The 19,606-nt window shown below is 41.1% G+C and overlaps 1 protein-coding gene across 7 annotated transcripts in view; it reads right to left on the bottom strand.

Moving 5' to 3' along the window:
• NCOR1 (nuclear receptor corepressor 1) overlaps positions 1-19,606 on the bottom strand; it is a 1,077,134-nt gene that overhangs the window by 360,074 nt on the left and 697,454 nt on the right. For all 7 annotated transcript variants that reach the window (XM_053706113.1, XM_053706112.1, XM_053706115.1 and 4 more), the window contains one exon: positions 17,946-18,106. In XM_053706113.1, coding sequence (XP_053562088.1) covers positions 17,946-18,106 — 161 coding nt within the window. The remainder of the gene's footprint in view (positions 1-17,945; positions 18,107-19,606) is intronic.

The raw sequence follows: 19,606 nt of genomic DNA, 5'->3' as shown, positions 1-19,606 counted from the left end.
CCCCTTAGCTCCACCCCCCAGTCATTCGACCGAAGGCTAGGAAGAAAAAGGAGAAACTATAGGGTGCAGTGGTGACTGAAGTTTTTTAAATAAAAATATACTGCCTGGACTTCCGGCGGGCGGCTCATCAAAATGGCAGCATGATAATGAAGCTCTCTGAAAACGATCTTTTTGCAGCCTTATTCTGATGCCATCCACGTCTCTCTTGACAAGTTTCTGTGTCCGAGAATCTCTGTGGATAGAGGAACCAACACCTTTCTCTCCCCCGGAAAGCACTAAAAGGATATACCTACGGGACACGAACAACGGTGTCTTCTACCCCCCAGGATGGAATCCCTTACTAAAGAATTGGCGGCTGTCTTCCTACCACATCTAAATAATCTCCTGAAATCCTGCTCGGCGCTCCATGAAACAATCCGATCCCTGCAGGGACCTCAGCTGCCGCGGGTTACTGTCCCTGCCCAGGATAAGGAAGACTATGTTACTTAACCTACCTTGGCGCCATTTTCACTGGGGCGCAGCACGCCCGGACATCGACGAATTAGGCCTAAGAGGTAGCGAGGAGGAATTGTTTGGCATTGGTGTACCTAGTTTGCTAGATGCCGACTCTGACCGCAACCTGAGCCCACCACTGAAGAGAGATCTTGCTGAAGAGAGATCTTGCAACAGCAACAGCCCTTGCGGGGAGCGGTCAGACGGCTGTTCTGTGGGACAGAGGAGAATCGGAAGAACCGAACGCTGTTTGGAGCTACTCAGATTCTCTGAAAATCCCGGATTGTTATACAACTCCACATGCCTTATATTGGCCACAGGACAAAGCACCGCACAGAGATCAACAACAACGGGTGATCCAGCTGCAGCTCATACCTGATATGGGTCTGTATTTGAGCCTGTCGACTCGCTGCGCACCGGCTAAGGGGAATCTCATGCTCAACTCCCTAAGTTACCGCAGCAAACATTTTCCTCGGCTGGCCTGGAGGTTTTATTACGCTTTGCTGATGCGCGTGGGAGTGGGGTAGACTCTTTATCCTGACCTGCACACTCTGAAACGCAGCCTTATATTGACACTGATTGTTTCTATTGCATGAATAATGGACCTGCGCTTCACTACTAATGTACCCTCTCTGATAGAATTGTTGATGGCATGTGTTTAATAATCTCTATACCTCTACACATTCAAATCTATAGTGGTGACAACTTTGAAATATTACTAACATTCGTGCTGCTTTGACTAACACGCTCTTGGATGTTATATTGGATAATGGGCAGTGCTGTGCAAATCGCTCCACTTCACATAGACTCCATGCTGCATCTATATCTAAGAGATTTGTGCTGGATAGCTTGTATTGTCACTTTTTCCTCATTTGGACATTATTGTTCTTTTAAACTCAGGATGGTACATTTAGATATTTAGAGTGGGTTGGGACTGTTTTTATATACATGTTAATGAGTGTTTGGGTTCTCTACGCCATGCTGTATATATAGGTGTATATACCTACATAAAAATATATCCAGGGCCCTACATGTCCTCTCACTAAGGCGGGATTCCTTTTCAATTGCCGCCAAGTACCCTAATTTGCACTCCCTGTCCATTCTAATTCAGGCCCTATTGGCTAAATGTTTTGTTCTGTTCAGTAATGCTATCATCAGATTTAGTATTTTGAATTTTGTTTACCTAGCACTTACCACCCAAAAATGACATCTAATTTTATATGCATCCACACCCTTTACGCCAGGTACATGAGAACGCTATAGATAAGTCATCCCGCGTAATCACGAATACCAATTATTAAGCCTATCATCGCTTTATAGTCTGTTGCAATAATGCTATCATTAGATTTAGTATTTTGATTTCATAGCGCTTGCCACCCTGAAAATCGTATTTCATCTTCTATGCACCCACACCTTTTATGCAAGGTACAGGAAATCGCCACAGATAGGTCATCCCGCATAGTCATGAATACCAATTATTAAGCCTACCATTGCTTTGCAGTCTGTTGTATGTTTCTACCAGCCCCCTCCCCTCAAGGTACTGGAGTCCCAGTTTATTGTTATCTGGGAGATCTAAATAAACCCTTACTTTTTGTGAATATCTGGCAGAATGCCACTTACTCTAGCAAGAGCATATGTTTCCTTTAACTTGATCCCTCTATTGCTATTTAACACCTCTGTCCCATAATATCTTAATGCGGCTTGTGGTTATTGCATATTAATTTGAGCATTGGATGACATCACAGGCAGCTCCCCCCTTCCCGAAGTTGGTCTAAGAGCCGGAATCTTGCAGTTTCCCCTAGAGGGATGATGGCATGCTATGTCCGGGTTGTAGGCTAGGAGTTAAATACATAAATATCTGCCAAATCTTCAGTAAACCTATCCTTTGGCTCCACATAACCTGGAACTTGGTAACGCAAAGTCCTGGGCGGGGGTGTGATACGCGGCAGCATTATTTCTACAAAAGTGCCTAGCCCATATATGATGTTTAGAATTTATCTAATCTATTCACTATAAATTTGAGGTTATACGCATGGTCAGAACTTCACTAGATGGAAAAGGCCTAGTATCAGGGGAACATTTATAGTTCACTAGGGTGGAACTTACTGAGCGTATTAGTTTTTAGTTATAGTTATATTTTGTTGTTGTTTTTGTTTATAAATGTTTAGTTAGTTGTCTTAGGTTATAATATAATAAAACCCCAGCGTTGAGGTACATATGCATATATCCTAGAATGCTGTCTAAGCTGTAAAGGACTCCTGATACCCCCACTGTAACGGCGAACAGCGAGCTCTTTTTCTTCTGACAAACCTGTACTTGACAGTCACACTTTATTATATTGCTTTATCAATTTTGTTATCCTTTACTGCACCCTGCGCGGTGCATCACAAATACACTGTTTATTATTGTACCTCTTGCTGGCTATAAATAAAATAAAAAAAAAAAAATATATAGAAGCAAAAGTATCGAATTTGTAAAATTTGTAAAAAGTATGAAGTATGAAGACCAAGTCGCCGTCTTACAAATCTGTTCAACAGAAGCCTCATATTTAAAAGCCCATGTGGAAGCCACAGCTCTAGTAGAATGAGCAGTAATTCTTTCAGGAGGCTGCTGGCCAGCAGTCTCATAGGCCAAACGGATGATGCTTTTCAGCCAAAAGGAAAGAGAGGTAGCCGTAGCCTTTTGACCTCTCCGTTTACCAGAATAAACAAGAAACAATGAAGATGTTTGACTGAAATCTTTAGTTGCTTGTAAGTAGAACTTTAAAGCACGAACCACATCAAGATTGTGCAACAGACGTTCCTTCTTTGATGAAGGATTAGGACACAGTGAAGGAACAACAATCTCCAGATTGATATTCCTATTAGAAACAACCTTAGGAAGAAACCCAGGTTTGGTACGCAAAACCACCTTATCTTCATGGAAAACAAGGTAAGCTGAATCACACTGTAAAGCAGATAGCTCAGAAACTCTTCGAGCCGAAGAGATAGCTACTAAAAACAAAACATTCCAAGATAGAAGCTTAATATCTATGGAATGCATAGGTTCAAACGGAACCCCTTGAAGAACTTTAAGAACTAAGTTTAGGCTCCATGGCGGAGCAACAAGTTTAAATACAGGCTTGATCCTGACCAAGGTCTGACTGAATGCTTGAACGTCTGGGACATCTGCCAGACGTTTGTGTAACAGAATAGACAAAGCAGATATTTGTCCTTTTAGGGAACTAGCTGATATTCCCTTCTCCAATCCTTCTTGGAGAAAAGACAATATTCTAGGAATCCTAATCTTACTCCATGAGTAACCTTTGGATTCACACCAATAGAGATATTTGCGCCAAATCTTATGATAGATCTTCCTGGTGACAGGCTTTCTAGCCTGAATCAGGGTATCAATGACCGACTCAGAGAAACCACGCTTTGATAGAATCAGGGGTTCAATCTCCAAGCAGTAAGACGCAGAGAAATTAAATTTGGATGCGTGAATGGACCTTGGATTAGAAGGTCCTGCCTCATTGGCAGAGTCCACGGTAGAACCGAAGACATGTCCACTAGGTCTGCATACTAAGTCCTGCATGGCCACGCAGGTGCTATCAGAATCACCGAAGCTCTCTCCTGCTTGATTCTGGCAACCAGACGTGGGAGGAGAGGAAACGGTGGAAATACATAGGCCAGATTGAAGGACCAAGGCACTGCTAGAGCATCTATCAGTACCGCCTGGGGATCCCGGGACCTGGACCCTTAACAAGGAAGTTTGGCATTCTGACAGGACGCCATCAGATCCAATTCTGGTGTGCCCCATAGCTGAGTCAGCTGGGCAAATACCTCCGAATGGAGTTCCCACTCCCCCGGAAGAAAAGTCTGACGACTTAGGAAATCCAACTCCCAGTTCTCTACTCCTGGGATATGGATTGCTGAGAGATGGCAAGAGTGATCCTAAACCCATTGGATTATTTTGGTTACCTCCATCATCGCTAGAGAACTCCTTGTTCCTCCTTGATGATTGATATAAGCTACAGTCGTGATGTTGTCCGACTGAAACCTGATAAATTTGGCCGCAGCAAGCTGAGGCCATGCCTGAAGCGCATTGAATATCGATCTCAGTTCTAGAATGTTTATCGGGAGGAGAGTTTCCTCCCGAGACCATAAGCCGTGTACTTTCAGGGAGTTCCAGACTGCACCCCAGCCTAGCAGGCTGGCATCAGTCGTTACAATGAGCCACTCTGGCCTGCGGAAACACATTCCCTGAGACAGGTGGTCCTGAGACAACCACCAGAGAAGAGAATCTCTGGTCTCCTGGTCCAGATGCAGTTGAGGAGATAAATCTGCATAATCCCCATTCCACTGTTCGAGCATGCATAGTTGCAGTGGTCTGAGGTGTAGGCGGGCAAAAGGAACTAGGTCCATTGCCGCTACCATGAGTCCGATTACCTCCATACACTGAGCCACTGATGGCCGAGGAATGGAATGAAGAGCTCGGCAAGTGGTTAAGAGTTTTGATTTTCTGACCTCCGTCAGAAATATTTTCATTTCTACCGAGTCTATCAGAGTCCCTAGGAAGGAAACTTGTGAGAGGGAAGAGAGAACTCTTTTTTTTGTTCACCTTCCACCCGTGACATCTCAGAAAAGCCAACACGATGCCCGTGTGAGACTTGGCTAGCTGGAAAGTCGACGCCTGAATTAAGATGTCGTCTAGATAAGGCGCCACTGCTATGCCCCGCGGTCTTGTGAAAATTCTGGGAGCCGTGGCCAACCCGAAGGGAAGGGCCACTAACTGGTAATGCTTGTCTAGAAAGGCGAATCTGAGGAATTGATGATGATCTCTGTGAATAGGGATGTGTAGATACGCATCCTTTAAGTCCACGGTAGTCATATATTGACCCTCCTGGATCAGAGGTAGAATAGTCCGAATAGTCTTGAATGATGGTACTTTGAGGAATTTGTTTAGAATTTTGAGATCCAAGATTGGTCTGAAAGTTCCCTCTTTTTTGGGAACCACAAACAGGTTTGAGTAAAACCCTAGCCCTTGTTCCTCTTTTGGAACTGGGCCGATCACTCTCATGGTATGTAGGTCTTCTACACAGCGTAAGAACGCCTCTCTCTTTGTCTGGTTTACAGACAATCGAGAAATGTGAAATCTCCCCCTTAGAGGGGAGTCTTTGAAGTTCAGAACATATCCCTGGGACACAATTTCTAAAGCCCAGGAATTGTTAACGTCTCTTGCCCAAGCCTGAGCGAAAGGGGGAGAGTCTGCCCCCTACTAGATCTGGTCCTGGATCGGGGGCTACCCCTTCATGCTGTATTGGAGGCAGCTGCAGGCTTCTTGGCCTGTTTACCCTTGTTCCAAGCCTGGTTAGGTCTCCAGACTGACTTGGATTGGGCAAAATTCCCCTCTTGCTTTGCAGAAGGGGAAGCTGAAGCGGGACCACCCTTGAAGTTCCGAATTGTTCTATCCTGAGGGAGGGCATGGCCTTTCCCTCCAGTGATGTCTGAAATAATCTCTTTCAGTTCAGGCCCGAATAGGGTCTTTCCTTTGAAAGGGATGTTCAAAAGTTTAGATTTAGATGACACATCAGCAGACCAGGACTTAAGCCATAACGCCCTGCGTGCTAAAATGGCAAAACCTGAATTCTTTGCCGCTAATTTAGCCAGTTGGAATGCGGCATCTGTAATAAAAGAATTAGCCAAACATTTTCTTAAAAACAGGAGGGGGAGTGAACGGAATACCTGGTCTAGCCCACTCCTTAGCAATAATATTCACAATCCTCTTAGGGACTGGAAAAACATCAGTGTAAACAGGAACCTCTAATTATCTATCCATTTTACACAATTTCTATGGGACCACTATAGGGTCACAATCATCTAGAGTCGCTAATACCTTCCTGAGCAATAAGTGGAGGTGTTCAAGCTTAAATTTAAAGGCCGTCATATCATAATCTGTCTGAGGGAGCGTCTTTCCTGAATCAGAAATTTCTCCCTCAGATAACAAATCCCTTACCCCTGCTTCAGAACATTGTGAGGGTATATCGGATACGGCTACTAAAGCGTCAGAAGACTCAGCATGTGTTCTTAACCCAGAGCTGTCCCGCTTTCCTTGTAAACCAGGCAGTTTGGATAAAACCTCTGTGTGGGTTGTATTCATAACTGTGGCCATGTCTTGTAAAGTAAATGAATTCGACGCACTAGAGGTACTTGGCGTCACTTGTGCGGGCGTTACTGGTTGTGACACTTGGGGAGAGCTAGATGGCGAACCCTCATTTACTTCTGACTGAGAATCATCTATTGCTCTATTTTTAAGTGCTAAAATATGTTCTTTATAGTTTATAGACATATCAGTACAATTGGGACACATTCTAAGAGGGGGTTCCACAATGGCTTCTAAACACATTGAACAAGGATTTTTCTTGGTGTTAGACATGTTAAACAGGCTAGTAATGTAACAAGCAAGCTTGGAAAACACTTTAATCAAAGCAAATAACACTTAGAAATAAAACGGTACTGTGCCTTTAAGAGAAAAAAATCTGCACAAAATCTGCAAAGAAGACAAAGTTTTCAAAAACTTTCCTGCGCTGCCTAGTTTTGGTTTGCCTTAACTCCTGAAATATCAACCCCAATTGATATTGAGTACGTTTGTAAAGAAGAGAGTTTAGGAGTATGAGGCGCAAATAAATGCTACAACCTTAAAAGAGTTTTAAAATTTGTTGCTATATGATTAGAGAACTAAAATAAAAGATACCTTTTAATATAAAAACAGAATTTATGTTTACCTGATAAATTACTTTCTCCAACGGTGTGTCCGGTCCACGGCGTCATCCTTACTTGTGGGATATTCTCTTCCCCAACAGGAAATGGCAAAGAGCCCAGCAAAGCTGGTCACATGATCCCTCCTAGGCTCCGCCTACCCCAGTCATTCGACCGACGTTAAGGAGGAATATTTGCATAGGAGAAACCATATGGTACCGTGGTGACTGTAGTTAAAGAAAATAAATTATCAGACCTGATTAAAAAAACCAGGGCGGGCCGTGGACCGGACACACCGTTGGAGAAAGTAATTTATCAGGTAAACATAAATTCTGTTTTCTCCAACATAGGTGTGTCCGGTCCACGGCGTCATCCTTACTTGTGGGAACCAATACCAAAGCTTTAGGACACGGATGAAGGGAGGGAGCAAATCAGGTCACCTAAATGGAAGGCACCACGGCTTGCAAAACCTTTCTCCCAAAAATAGCCTCAGAAGAAGCAAAAGTATCAAACTTGTAAAATTTGGTAAAAGTGTGCAGTGAAGACCAAGTCGCTGCCCTACATATCTGATCAACAGAAGCCTCGTTCTTGAAGGCCCATGTGGAAGCCACAGCCCTAGTGGAATGAGCTGTGATTCTTTCGGGAGGCTGCCGTCCGGCAGTCTCGTAAGCCAATCTGATGATGCTTTTAATCCAAAAAGAGAGAGAGGTAGAAGTTGCTTTTTGACCTCTCCTTTTACCGGAATAAACAACAAACAAGGAAGATGTTTGTCTAAAAATCCTTTGTAGCATCTAAATAGAATTTTAGAGCGCGAACAACATCCAAATTGTGCAACAAACGTTCCTTCTTTGAAACTGGTTTCGGACACAGAGAAGGTACGATAATCTCCTGGTTAATGTTTTTGTTAGAAACAACTTTTGGAAGAAAACCAGGTTTAGTACGTAAAACCACCTTATCTGCATGGAACACCAGATAAGGAGGAGAACACTGCAGAGCAGATAATTCTGAAACTCTTCTAGCAGAAGAAATTGCAACTAAAAACAAAACTTTCCAAGATAATAACTTAATATCAACGGAATGCAAGGGTTCAAACGGAACCCCCTGAAGAACTGAAAGAACTAAATTGAGACTCCAAGGAGGAGTCAAAGGTTTGTAAACAGGCTTAATTCTAACCAGAGCCTGAACAAAGGCTTGAACATCTGGCACAGCGGCCAGCTTTTTGTGAAGTAACACAGACAAGGCAGAAATCTGTCCCTTCAGGGAACTTGCAGATAATCCTTTTTCCAATCCTTCTTGAAGGAAGGATAGAATCCTAGGAATCTTAACCTTGTCCCAAGGGAATCCTTTAGATTCACACCAACAGATATATTTTTTCCAAATTTTGTGGTAAATCTTTCTAGTTACAGGCTTTCTGGCCTGAACAAGAGTATCGATAACAGAATCTGAGAATCCTCGCTTCGATAAGATCAAGCGTTCAATCTCCAAGCAGTCAGCTGGAGTGAAACCAGATTCGGATGTTCGAACGGACCCTGAACAAGAAGGTCTCGTCTCAAAGGTAGCTTCCAAGGAGGAGCCGATGACATATTCACCAGATCTGCGTACCAAGTCCTGCGTGGCCACGCAGGAGCTATCAAGATCACCGACGCCCTCTCCTGATTGATCCTGGCTACCAGCCTGGGGATGAGAGGAAACGGCGGGAACACATAAGCTAGTTTGAAGGTCCAAGGTGCTACTAGTGCATCCACTAGAGCCGCCTTGGGATCCCTGGATCTGGACCCGTAGCAAGGAACTTTGAAGTTCTGACGAGAGGCCATCAGATCCATGTCTGGAATGCCCCACAGCTGAGTGACTTGGGCAAAGATTTCCGGATGGAGTTCCCACTCCCCCGGATGCAATGTCTGACGACTCAGAAAATCCGCTTCCCAATTTTCCACTCCTGGGATGTGGATAGCAGACAGGTGGCAGGAGTGAGACTCCGCCCATAGAATGATTTTGGTCACTTCTTCCATCGCCAGGGAACTCCTTGTTCCCCCCTGATGGTTGATGTACGCAACAGTTGTCATGTTGTCTGATTGAAACCGTATGAACTTGACCCTCGCTAGCTGAGGCCAAGCCTTGAGAGCATTGAATATCGCTCTCAGTTCCAGAATATTTATCGGTAGAAGAGATTCTTCCCGAGACCAAAGACCCTGAGCTTTCAGGGATCCCCAGACCGCGCCCCAGCCCATCAGACTGGCGTCGGTCGTGACAATGACCCACTCTGGTCTGCGGAATGTCATCCCTCGTGACAGGTTGTCCAGGGACAGCCACCAACGGAGTGAGTCTCTGGTCCTCTGATTTACTTGTATCTTCGGAGACAAGTCTGTATAGTCCCCATTCCACTGACTGAGCATGCACAGTTGTAATGGTCTTAGATGAATGCGTGCAAAAGGAACTATGTCCATTGCCGCTACCATCAACCCGATCACTTCCATGCACTGAGCTATGGAAGGAAGAGGAACGGAATGAAGTATCCGACAAGAGTCTAGAAGTTTTGTTTTTCTGGCCTCTGTCAGAAAAATCCTCATTTCTAAGGAGTCTATTATTGTTCCCAAGAAGGGAACCCTTGTTGACGGAGATAGAGAACTCTTTTCCACGTTCACTTTCCATCCGTGAGATCTGAGAAAGGCCAGGACAATGTCCGTGTGAGCCTTTGCTTGAGGAAGGGACGACGCTTGATCAGAATGTCGTCCAAGTAAGGTACTACAGCAATGCCCCTTGGTCTTAGCACAGCTAGAAGGGACCCTAGTACCTTTGTGAAAATCCTTGGAGCAGTGGCTAATCCGAAAGGAAGCGCCACGAACTGGTAATGTTTGTCCAGGAATGCGAACCTCAGGAACCGATGATGTTCCTTGTGGATAGGAATATGTAGATACGCATCCTTTAAATCCACCGTGGTCATGAATTGACCTTCCTGGATGGAAGGAAGAATAGTTCGAATGGTTTCCATCTTGAACGATGGAACCTTGAGAAACTTGTTTAAGATCTTGAGATCTAAGATTGGTCTGAACGTTCCCTCTTTTTTGGGAACTATAAACAGATTGGAATAGAACCCCATCCCTTGTTCTTTTAATGGAACGGGATGAATCACTCCCATTTTTAACAGGTCTTCTACACAATGTAAGAATGCCTGTCTTTTTATGTGGTCTGAAGACAACTGAGACCTGTGGAACCTCCCCCTTGGGGGAAGTCCCTTGAATTCCAGAAGATAACCTTGGGAGACTATTTCTAGCGCCCAAGGATCCAGAACATCTCTTGCCCAAGTCTGAGCGAAGAGAGAGAGTCTGCCCCCCACCAGATCCGGTCCCGGATCGGGGGCCAACATTTCATGCTGTCTTGGTAGCAGTGGCAGGTTTCTTGGCCTGCTTTCCCTTGTTCCAGCCTTGCATTGGTCTCCAAGCTGGCTTGGCTTGAGAAGTATTACCCTCTTGCTTAGAGGACGTAGCACTTTGGGCTGGTCCGTTTCTACGAAAGGGACGAAAATTAGGTTTATTTTTTGCCTTGAAAGGCCGATCCTGAGGAAGGGCGTGGCCCTTACCCCCAGTGATATCCGAGATAATCTCTTTCAAGTCAGGGCCAAACAGCGTTTTCCCCTTGAAAGGAATGTTAAGTAGCTTGTTCTTGGAAGACGCATCAGCCGACCAAGATTTCAACCAAAGCGCTCTGCGCGCCACAATAGCAAACCCAGAATTCTTAGCCGCTAACCTAGCCAATTGCAAAGTGGCGTCTAGGGTGAAAGAATTAGCCAATTTGAGAGCATTGATTCTGTCCATAATCTCCTCATAAGGAGGAGAATCACTGTCGACCGCCTTTATCAGCTCATCGAACCAGAAACATGCGGCTGTAGCGACAGGGACAATGCATGAAATTGGTTGTAGAAGGTAACCCTGCTGAACAAACATCTTTTTAAGCAAACCTTCTAATTTTTTATCCATAGGATCTTTGAAAGCACAACTATCCTCTATGGGTATAGTGGTGCGTTTGTTTAAAGTGGAAACCGCTCCCTCGACCTTGGGGACTGTCTGCCATAAGTCCTTTCTGGGGTCGACCATAGGAAACAATTTTTTAAATATGGGGGGAGGGACGAAAGGAATACCGGGCCTTTCCCATTCTTTATTAACAATGTCCGCCACCCGCTTGGGTATAGGAAAAGCTTCTGGGAGCCCCGGCACCTCTAGGAACTTGTCCATTTTACATAGTTTCTCTGGGATGACCAACTTGTCACAATCATCCAGAGTGGATAATACCTCCTTAAGCAGAATGCGGAGATGTTCCAACTTAAATTTAAATGCAATCACATCAGGTTCAGCTTGTTGAGAAATGTTCCCTGAATCAGTCATTTCTCCCTCAGACAAAACCTCCCTGGCCCCATCAGACTGAGTTAGGGGCCCTTCAGAAATATTAATATCAGCGTCGTCATGCTCTTCAGTATCTAAAACAGAGCAGTCGCGCTTACGCTGATAAGTGTTCATTTTGGCTAAAATGTTTTTGACAGAATTATCCATTACAGCCGTTAATTGTTGCATAGTAAGGAGTATTGGCGCGCTAGATGTACTAGGGGCCTCCTGAGTGGGCAAGACTCGTGTAGACGAAGGAGGGAATGATGCAGTACCATGCTTACTCCCCTCACTTGAGGAATCATCTTGGGCATCATTGTCATTGTCACATAAATCACATTTATTTAAATGAATAGGAATTCTGGCTTCCCCACATTCAGAACACAGTCTATCTGGTAGTTCAGACATGTTAAACAGGCATAAACTTGATAACAAGTACAAAAAACGTTTTAAAATAAAACCGTTACTGTCACTTTAAATTTTAAACTGAACACACTTTATTACTGCAAATGCGAAAAAACATGAAGGAATTGTTCAAAATTCACCAAATTTTCACCACAGTGTCTTAAAGCCTTAAAAGTATTGCACACCAAATTTGGAAGCTTTAACCCTTAAAATAACGGAACCGGAGCCGTTTTGAACTTTAACCCCTTTACAGTCCCTGGTATCTGCTTTGCTGAGACCCAACCAAGCCCCAAGGGGAATACGATACCAAATGACGCCTTCAGAAAGTCTTTTCTAAGTATCAGAGCTCCTCTCACATGCGACTGCATGCCATGCCTCTCAAAAACAAGTGCGCAACACCGGCGCGAAAATGAGGCTCTGCCTATGCTTTGGGAAAGCCCCTAAAGAATAAGGTGTCTAAAACAGTGCCTGCCGATATTATTATATCAAAATACCCAGATAAAATGATTCCTCAAGGCTAAATATGTGTTAATAATCAATCGATTTAGCCCAAAAAAAGTCTACAGTCTTAATAAGCCCTTTTTGAAGCCCTTATTTACAATCGTAATAAACATGGCTTACCGGATCCCAGAGGGAAAATGACAGCTTCCAGCATTACATCGTCTTGTTAGAATGTGTCATACCTCAAGCAGAAAGAGACTGCTCACTGTTCCCCCAACTGAAGTTAATTGCTCTCAACAGTCCTGTGTGGAACAGCCATGGATTTTAGTGACGGTTGCTAAAATCATTTTCCTCATACAAACAGAAATCTTCATCTCTTTTCTGTTTCTGAGTAAATAGTACATACCAGCACTATTTCAAAATAACAAACTCTTGATTGAATAATAAAAACTACAGTTAAACACTAAAAAACTCTAAGCCATCTCCGTGGAGATGTTGCCTGTACAACGGCAAAGAGAATGACTGGGGTAGGCGGAGCCTAGGAGGGATCATGTGACCAGCTTTGCTGGGCTCTTTGCCATTTCCTGTTGGGGAAGAGAATATCCCACAAGTAAGGATGACGCCGTGGACCGGACACACCTATGTTGGAGAAATAAAGTTATCTTTATTGGTACAATAATGAATAAACAAATGTGTGTTCAATCAATTCTTTTCAATCGATATACGGATATATACAATCCTGTACTTATATCTATAGATCTGTCTATAAAAAGTCTATAAAAAAAATCTGTAAAAAATCTATTAAAAATACATAAAGATCATAGAGGAGAATAGTAAAATTTCATGTAATTGTAAAAGATTGGAAGAATTTTTCTGGATATATCCTGTCTAGGTAGGAGAAGACCCTCACTAAGCGAAGTATATATGTGTTGGGAAAATATTCCACAAGTAATCTTAAAGTGTGTAGTCGAAATGGATTTGCTAGTATATATGCAATACACCTAGTACATAAAAACCTAGTGTAGTGTAGATAAACATTCAACTCCCAATTGTTACACGTCAGTGGAAGCAATTTCTCCTTATCAATTCCTATTATTTTAAAACACTATAATAAAAACGTCTATCATCGCCTTTAGTATAATAAATATGTGCTTGTTAGATACCTCGTAATATTGATAAAACGTAGATATATTTGGTTTAAAGAACTGTTAATCAGAATTAGTACACGTAAATTGCGGTTCAAAGTCACTGGAAGTATGGTTAATAAATTATTTTGCTGCAAAATACAGTCGGCCGACTGAAAGGTAAAAAACTATTTTTCTTCAAATGGTCATCATTATAATAGTTTTATGAGTCTATTCTTTTTGCTATTGTAATTAATAGCTGTATGCTGGGGATGTTTTACACGTTGCCCGGGTTGTTGTACACGTTGCCAGGGCTCTACGGTCTAGGAGCAAACAATAAATAGTAAGGAGCGGGGGTTTACTTACTTACTCCTAGCCGATTCTGGAGCCTGGATGTGGATACAGATGGTTCCTTTTTTGGATCGTCCGCTCAGTTGGTGTTGCCGGAGATGGTTTCTTTTTCTTGATGTCCTCAGTATTTTGTAGGGTTATTCTTTGCTCACAGCTTTAAGTGCAACAGCACAGTTGTAACAGTATCCAAGTCCTCTCGTCCGCTAACCGATAGCGGCTACTTTGTAGCATATATGTGAGGGCTTGTTTATCAGATTGCGGTTCCTTTTGTGAAACAAGTTCAAGCAAATTTAAACAACTGTTATGGAAATGGTGATATAGTTGTCCTTGGGGACACAATAGGTAGTGTTCTTTTTGACAGTAGTTTGCTACGCGTTTCGGCCGTGGAACTTGGCCTTTTTCAAGCTATACTACTGCTGTACTTCTTGGCGGGCTTTTTATACCCTATTTCAGTTTTTTCAAACATTCATGTAATTGAATAATAGTCTCGTTTGTAATTCAAAGCGCCACACAATTGGATAATAGTTTCATAAGTATTTGATTAGTTACATTGTCTTCAGTGGTGATTGGAAAGTATTTTTTAGAAAATGTTGTCTCCGCTATTATTGTACCCTTTAGAATAACATTTTTAGAATAACAAGTTTACAGTGATGCTGATTTAAATCTGTACTGGAATTGTAGGGGAGGGAACCAATCTAATACACTAATGCAAGCAGAAGCTAAATGGATCTTCCAATTGCAGACATTACAACCAAAAGGTCTGAACATAGACTTCAATCTGAATAGCTTCCTAAAAGAATAGAAAGAAGGCTTCAATATTAGCCTCATAAACTAAGACAAGCTAAATTTGTCATAAAAATACAAATTTATTAGACCTAAACTTATACCTATGAGCCATATCTTTCTATAAAAAGAGTAAGAAACTTTAGAACTTCTATTAATTAAAATTATTTGCAAATAGTATTCCAACTTTTATTGGTGCTCCCTGATTCTAATTAAATAAGATCTTTACAAAAAAAAATGTTTTATATATATTTTTATAAAATAGTACATTTTTAATGTCTTTCAACAAACGAGAGGAAATGAAAAATGCAAAAATGCAAAATAAGTATAAAAGATACAAAAAGATCATCTGAGCCAACACTTAAGGTGTATGCATTATACCAATACACTAAATAAACAATTCCAGTACAGATTTAAATCGGCATCACTGTAAACTTGTTATTCTAAACATGTTATTCTAAAGGGTAAACAGTACCTATTGTGTCCCCAAGGACAACTATATCACCATTTCCATAACCGTTGTTTAAAATTGCTTGAACTTGTTTCACAAAAGGAACCCCAATCTGATAAAAAAGCCCTCACATATATGCTACAAAGTAGCCGCTATCGGTTAGCGGACGAGAGGACTTGGATACTGTTACAACTGTGCTGTTGCACTTAAAGCTGTGAGCAAAGAATAACACTACAAAATACTGAGGACATTGAGAAAAAGAAACTATCTCCGGCAACACCAACTGAGCGGACGATCCAAAAAAGGAACATCTGTATCCACATCCAGGCTCCAGAATCGGCTAGGAGTAAGTAAGTAAACCCCTGCTCCTTACTATTTATTGTTTGCTCCTAGACCGTAGAGCCCTGGCAACGTGTACAACAACCCGGGCAACGTGTAAAACATCCCCAGCATACAGCTATTAATTACAATAGCAAAAAGAATAGACTCATAAAACTATTATAATGATGACCATTTGAAGAAAAATAGTTTTTTACCTTTCAGTCGGCCGACTGTATTTTGCAGCAAAATAATTTATTAACCATACTTCCAGTGACTTTGAACCGCAATTTACGTGTACTAATTCTGATTAACAGTTCTTTAAACCAAATATATCTACGTTTTATCAATATTACGAGGTATCTAACAAGCACATATTTATTATACTAAAGGCGATGATAGACGTTTTTATTATAGTGTTTTAAAATAATAGGAATTGATAAGGAGAAATTGCTTCCACTGACGTGTAACAATTGGGAGTTGAATGTTTATCTACACTACACTAGGTTTTTATGTACTAGGTGTATTGCATATATACTAGCAAATCCATTTCGACTACACACTTTAAGATTACTTGTGGTATATTTTCCCAACACATATATACTTCGCTTAGTGAGGGTCTTCTCCTACCTAGACAGGATATATCCAGAAAAATTCTTCCAATCTTTTACATTTACATGAAATTTTACTATTCTCCTCTATGATCTTTATGTATTTTTAATAGATTTTTTACAGATTTTTTTATAGACTTTTTATAGACAGATCTATAGATATAAGTATAGGATTGTATATATAAATATCCGTATATCGATTGAAAAGAATTGATTGAACACACATTTGTTTATTCATTATTGTACCAATAAAGATAACTTTATTTTATATTAAAAGGTATCTTTTATTTTAGTTCTCAATCATATAGCAACAAATTTTAAAACTCTTTTAAGGTTGTAGCATTTATTTGCGCCTCATCCTCCTAAACTCTCTTTACAAAATCTGCAAAACAGTGTAAAAAAACAGTAAACTCAACGAAATTTTTACAGTAGTATCATAAAGCCTTAGCAACTTTGCACAGCTATGCAAATAAACAATTAACCCCTTAATGGAAAAAACGGATTGAAAAAACGTCAAAACCGGTAAAAAAAAAACGTTCAGCACCTTGCCACAGCTGTGCTGTGGCGCCTACCTGCCCTTTAGGAACGATTTGTGGGGAAAAAAACTTCTTTTACACCCCTCAAACACAGCAGGAACCTCTGGAGAAGCAGTTAGATGTCTCTGAGGAAAAGAAACTGCGCAACTGAGGCGTGAAAATAGGCCCCTCCCACCTCACTCGATGTTTTGAGGCCTATCAGAAACACAACAGAGTGTTTCTTAAACTAGCCATGTGGGTTAAAAAACCCTAAAACAAGCCACAATGACCCCTTAAAGTCCCTCCAAAAAAACGTTATATTTGCATCTATTCTAAATAAACAAAAACGTTTTTTTCCTATCAGTGTCACCAGTAACTAATGAGCCCTTCATGCAAGCTGGGATTCCTACCAAGTGTCTGAATACAGCTTACCCTTCCCTCATGGGGATATAGCCAGCCTTTTCAAGAATTAACACAGTCTGTCTAGAAAAAAATAGACTGAACATACCTCAATGCAGTTTACCCTGCAAACCGTTCCCCCAACTGAAGTTTTCCTGTACTCTTCACCCCTTGTGAGAACAGCAGTGGATCTTAGTTACAAAGTGCTAAGATCATCATCCTCCTTGCAGAAATCTTCATCCCTTTTCTGCCAGAGAGTAAATAGTACACACCGGTACAATTTAAAATAACAAACTTTTGCTTGAGAAATAAAAAAAACTAACATTTTTGCCACCACACTCACTCTGCCCTTCCTAGTACTTAGAGTAGGCAAAGAGAATGACTGGGGGTGGAGCTAAGGGGGGAGCTGTATGGACAGCTCTGCTGTGGGTGCTCTCTTTGCCACCTCCTGTAGGGAAGGAGAATATCCCCACAAGTATGGATGAATCTGTGGACTCGATACATCTTACAAGAGAAATATTTGTTTTATGTCCTTTTAATGGTAATGTACAATTTATTTCCAAGAAAACAAAATAATTTTCATAAAATCAATGTTTCGGTTCTTTGCGTGTGTAGTTATTATGAACATTCACCATCAATAATGACAGTGAAAAAAACAATTTAAATGGCACATTTAAATATAGCTAGAAGCTTTTTTGTTTAAAATGCTACAATGTGTTTGTCTTGAAAATATCTTGCCAGCTATGTGTCTATAGAGCTTTAAATGGACACTGAAGGAGTGAATAGGCAATACTCCGTGTTGAGAATAGTTCTAGAATATTAGCAATTATACTTTGAATAGACATGGTTGGAGGATCAATGAAAAATGCCTGGCTTGTATGCAATTAAAAAGGACAAAACCCAAAACTCAAGATGCAGTCTAGGATGAATGTGGTGATATACCTGAGATATCGAACCTCCCATAATGAATGATGGCTTCTCAGAAGCACTTGCAGTTTTGGATGATGGTATTAGAGGGGGAGGTGGGCGAGTCGGGCGTGTCACAGGGAGCCGGGCACCTTCTGATAAAGATGTTATTACTTGATGTGGTGCAGGCTGCAGTACTAAATAGAAAATAAATAAGAAAATATTAAAAACAGTAAACTATGAACATTTCAATCATGCATAGCAAAGGGAACTATTAAACATGTTAGAAAAATAATAAAAAAGACTTTATATATATATATATATATATAGACACGTATACGAGTATATATATATGTGTATATATATATATATATATATATATATGTGTGTGTGTGTTTTAATTTTTATTTTGAAGCTAACAGGAAGGGCACAAGGCCTGATTACACACTGGCTGACACAAGTAAGTCTCACTGCACTGCTTTACTGTTGGACAGCAACACCTCAGAGGCATAAAACAATCCCATTAGAAAATCATCTGTTTAATACCTTTATGCCAGTGCCAAAATTTTAACATTGGAACAAAGTTCTGATGTAAACACTTGCTTTAAAAATGAAATCACACGGTTGTCAATGTGATCATGTGATTTCAAGGGTGGGATCAGATTATGGGTTAATGCCTACGATGCAGGACGCCAGATCGGTTAGAATGTTCCATGCAGTCCTAACGGCGCTTTTAATATGGCATCCTAACCGATCTGGCGTCCTGCATCATAGGCATTCCCCCATGATCCAATCCCACCCAGTCACTTTAAATAATGGTGTTAAATTCCTTTTCTAGTATTGTAGAACATGCAGAATCTTGATAATTTCTTTTGCAGTTTTCCAATTTGTTAATGACAACACAAAGAAGATGTACAAGAGAGAAAATAAAGAGCGCTCCAACAAAATATCTCAAAATCCTGCTGTATCAAAAGTGACCCCTCTGAATCAACTTAAATTTAAAACATACAATAAAAAAATTGAAGATACAGAGCTACAAAGCACGGATATAAATGAATGTAAAATATATAAATATGATGTGACCAAGGATGGTTTGTGAATATATATATTTATTTACTAAACAAAATGCATATATAAAGTACTAAAGGGACGTCTCCCTTAAAAACACATGAATAAAACTTTGTTGATGCGCATATAAAATCAATAAAAACATAGCATACGTATCTACAAAGGAAAATAACAAAAGCGTGAATCGCCTGTAGAACGGATATCACTGCTATGTTAACTGTATTCGAGCAGCTCCATTTAGAAAGTGCTTGCATTCATTAGCTCTGGTTGAAACCTGAAATTTGTTACGTGTGTTTATTCAATCCCTCTACGGATGTTTAATCCGTGTCTTGCGGAGTTGGTGCAGATCCTGATCTTAAGGCTGGTGTGCAACAAAATAGATGTATGCGCTATGAGCGGTGGTGTGAACATTCTTGCTTCGTAAGCAGATGGTAAACAGACTTCGTTACTGCCGTAACTTAAACGTATCCACATGATCTAGGCACACATGACTCTATGTTAAGGGTCAGATTTATGCAAAACAAAAATGTAAGTAAAAGCGGATACAAAGTGTAAATCTCCTTATAACTTGTAACGGTATAATACTTGCAAGTTTGTTCCTTTGCAAATCTTGGATTACTCCTTTGTGG

The sequence above is a fragment of the Bombina bombina genome, chromosome 3 (genome assembly GCF_027579735.1).
Source record: "Bombina bombina isolate aBomBom1 chromosome 3, aBomBom1.pri, whole genome shotgun sequence".
Classification (NCBI taxonomy): domain Eukaryota; kingdom Metazoa; phylum Chordata; class Amphibia; order Anura; family Bombinatoridae; genus Bombina; species Bombina bombina.
Note: the sequence above shows the minus strand (reverse complement) of the source record. Positions and strands in the feature narration are given on the sequence as shown.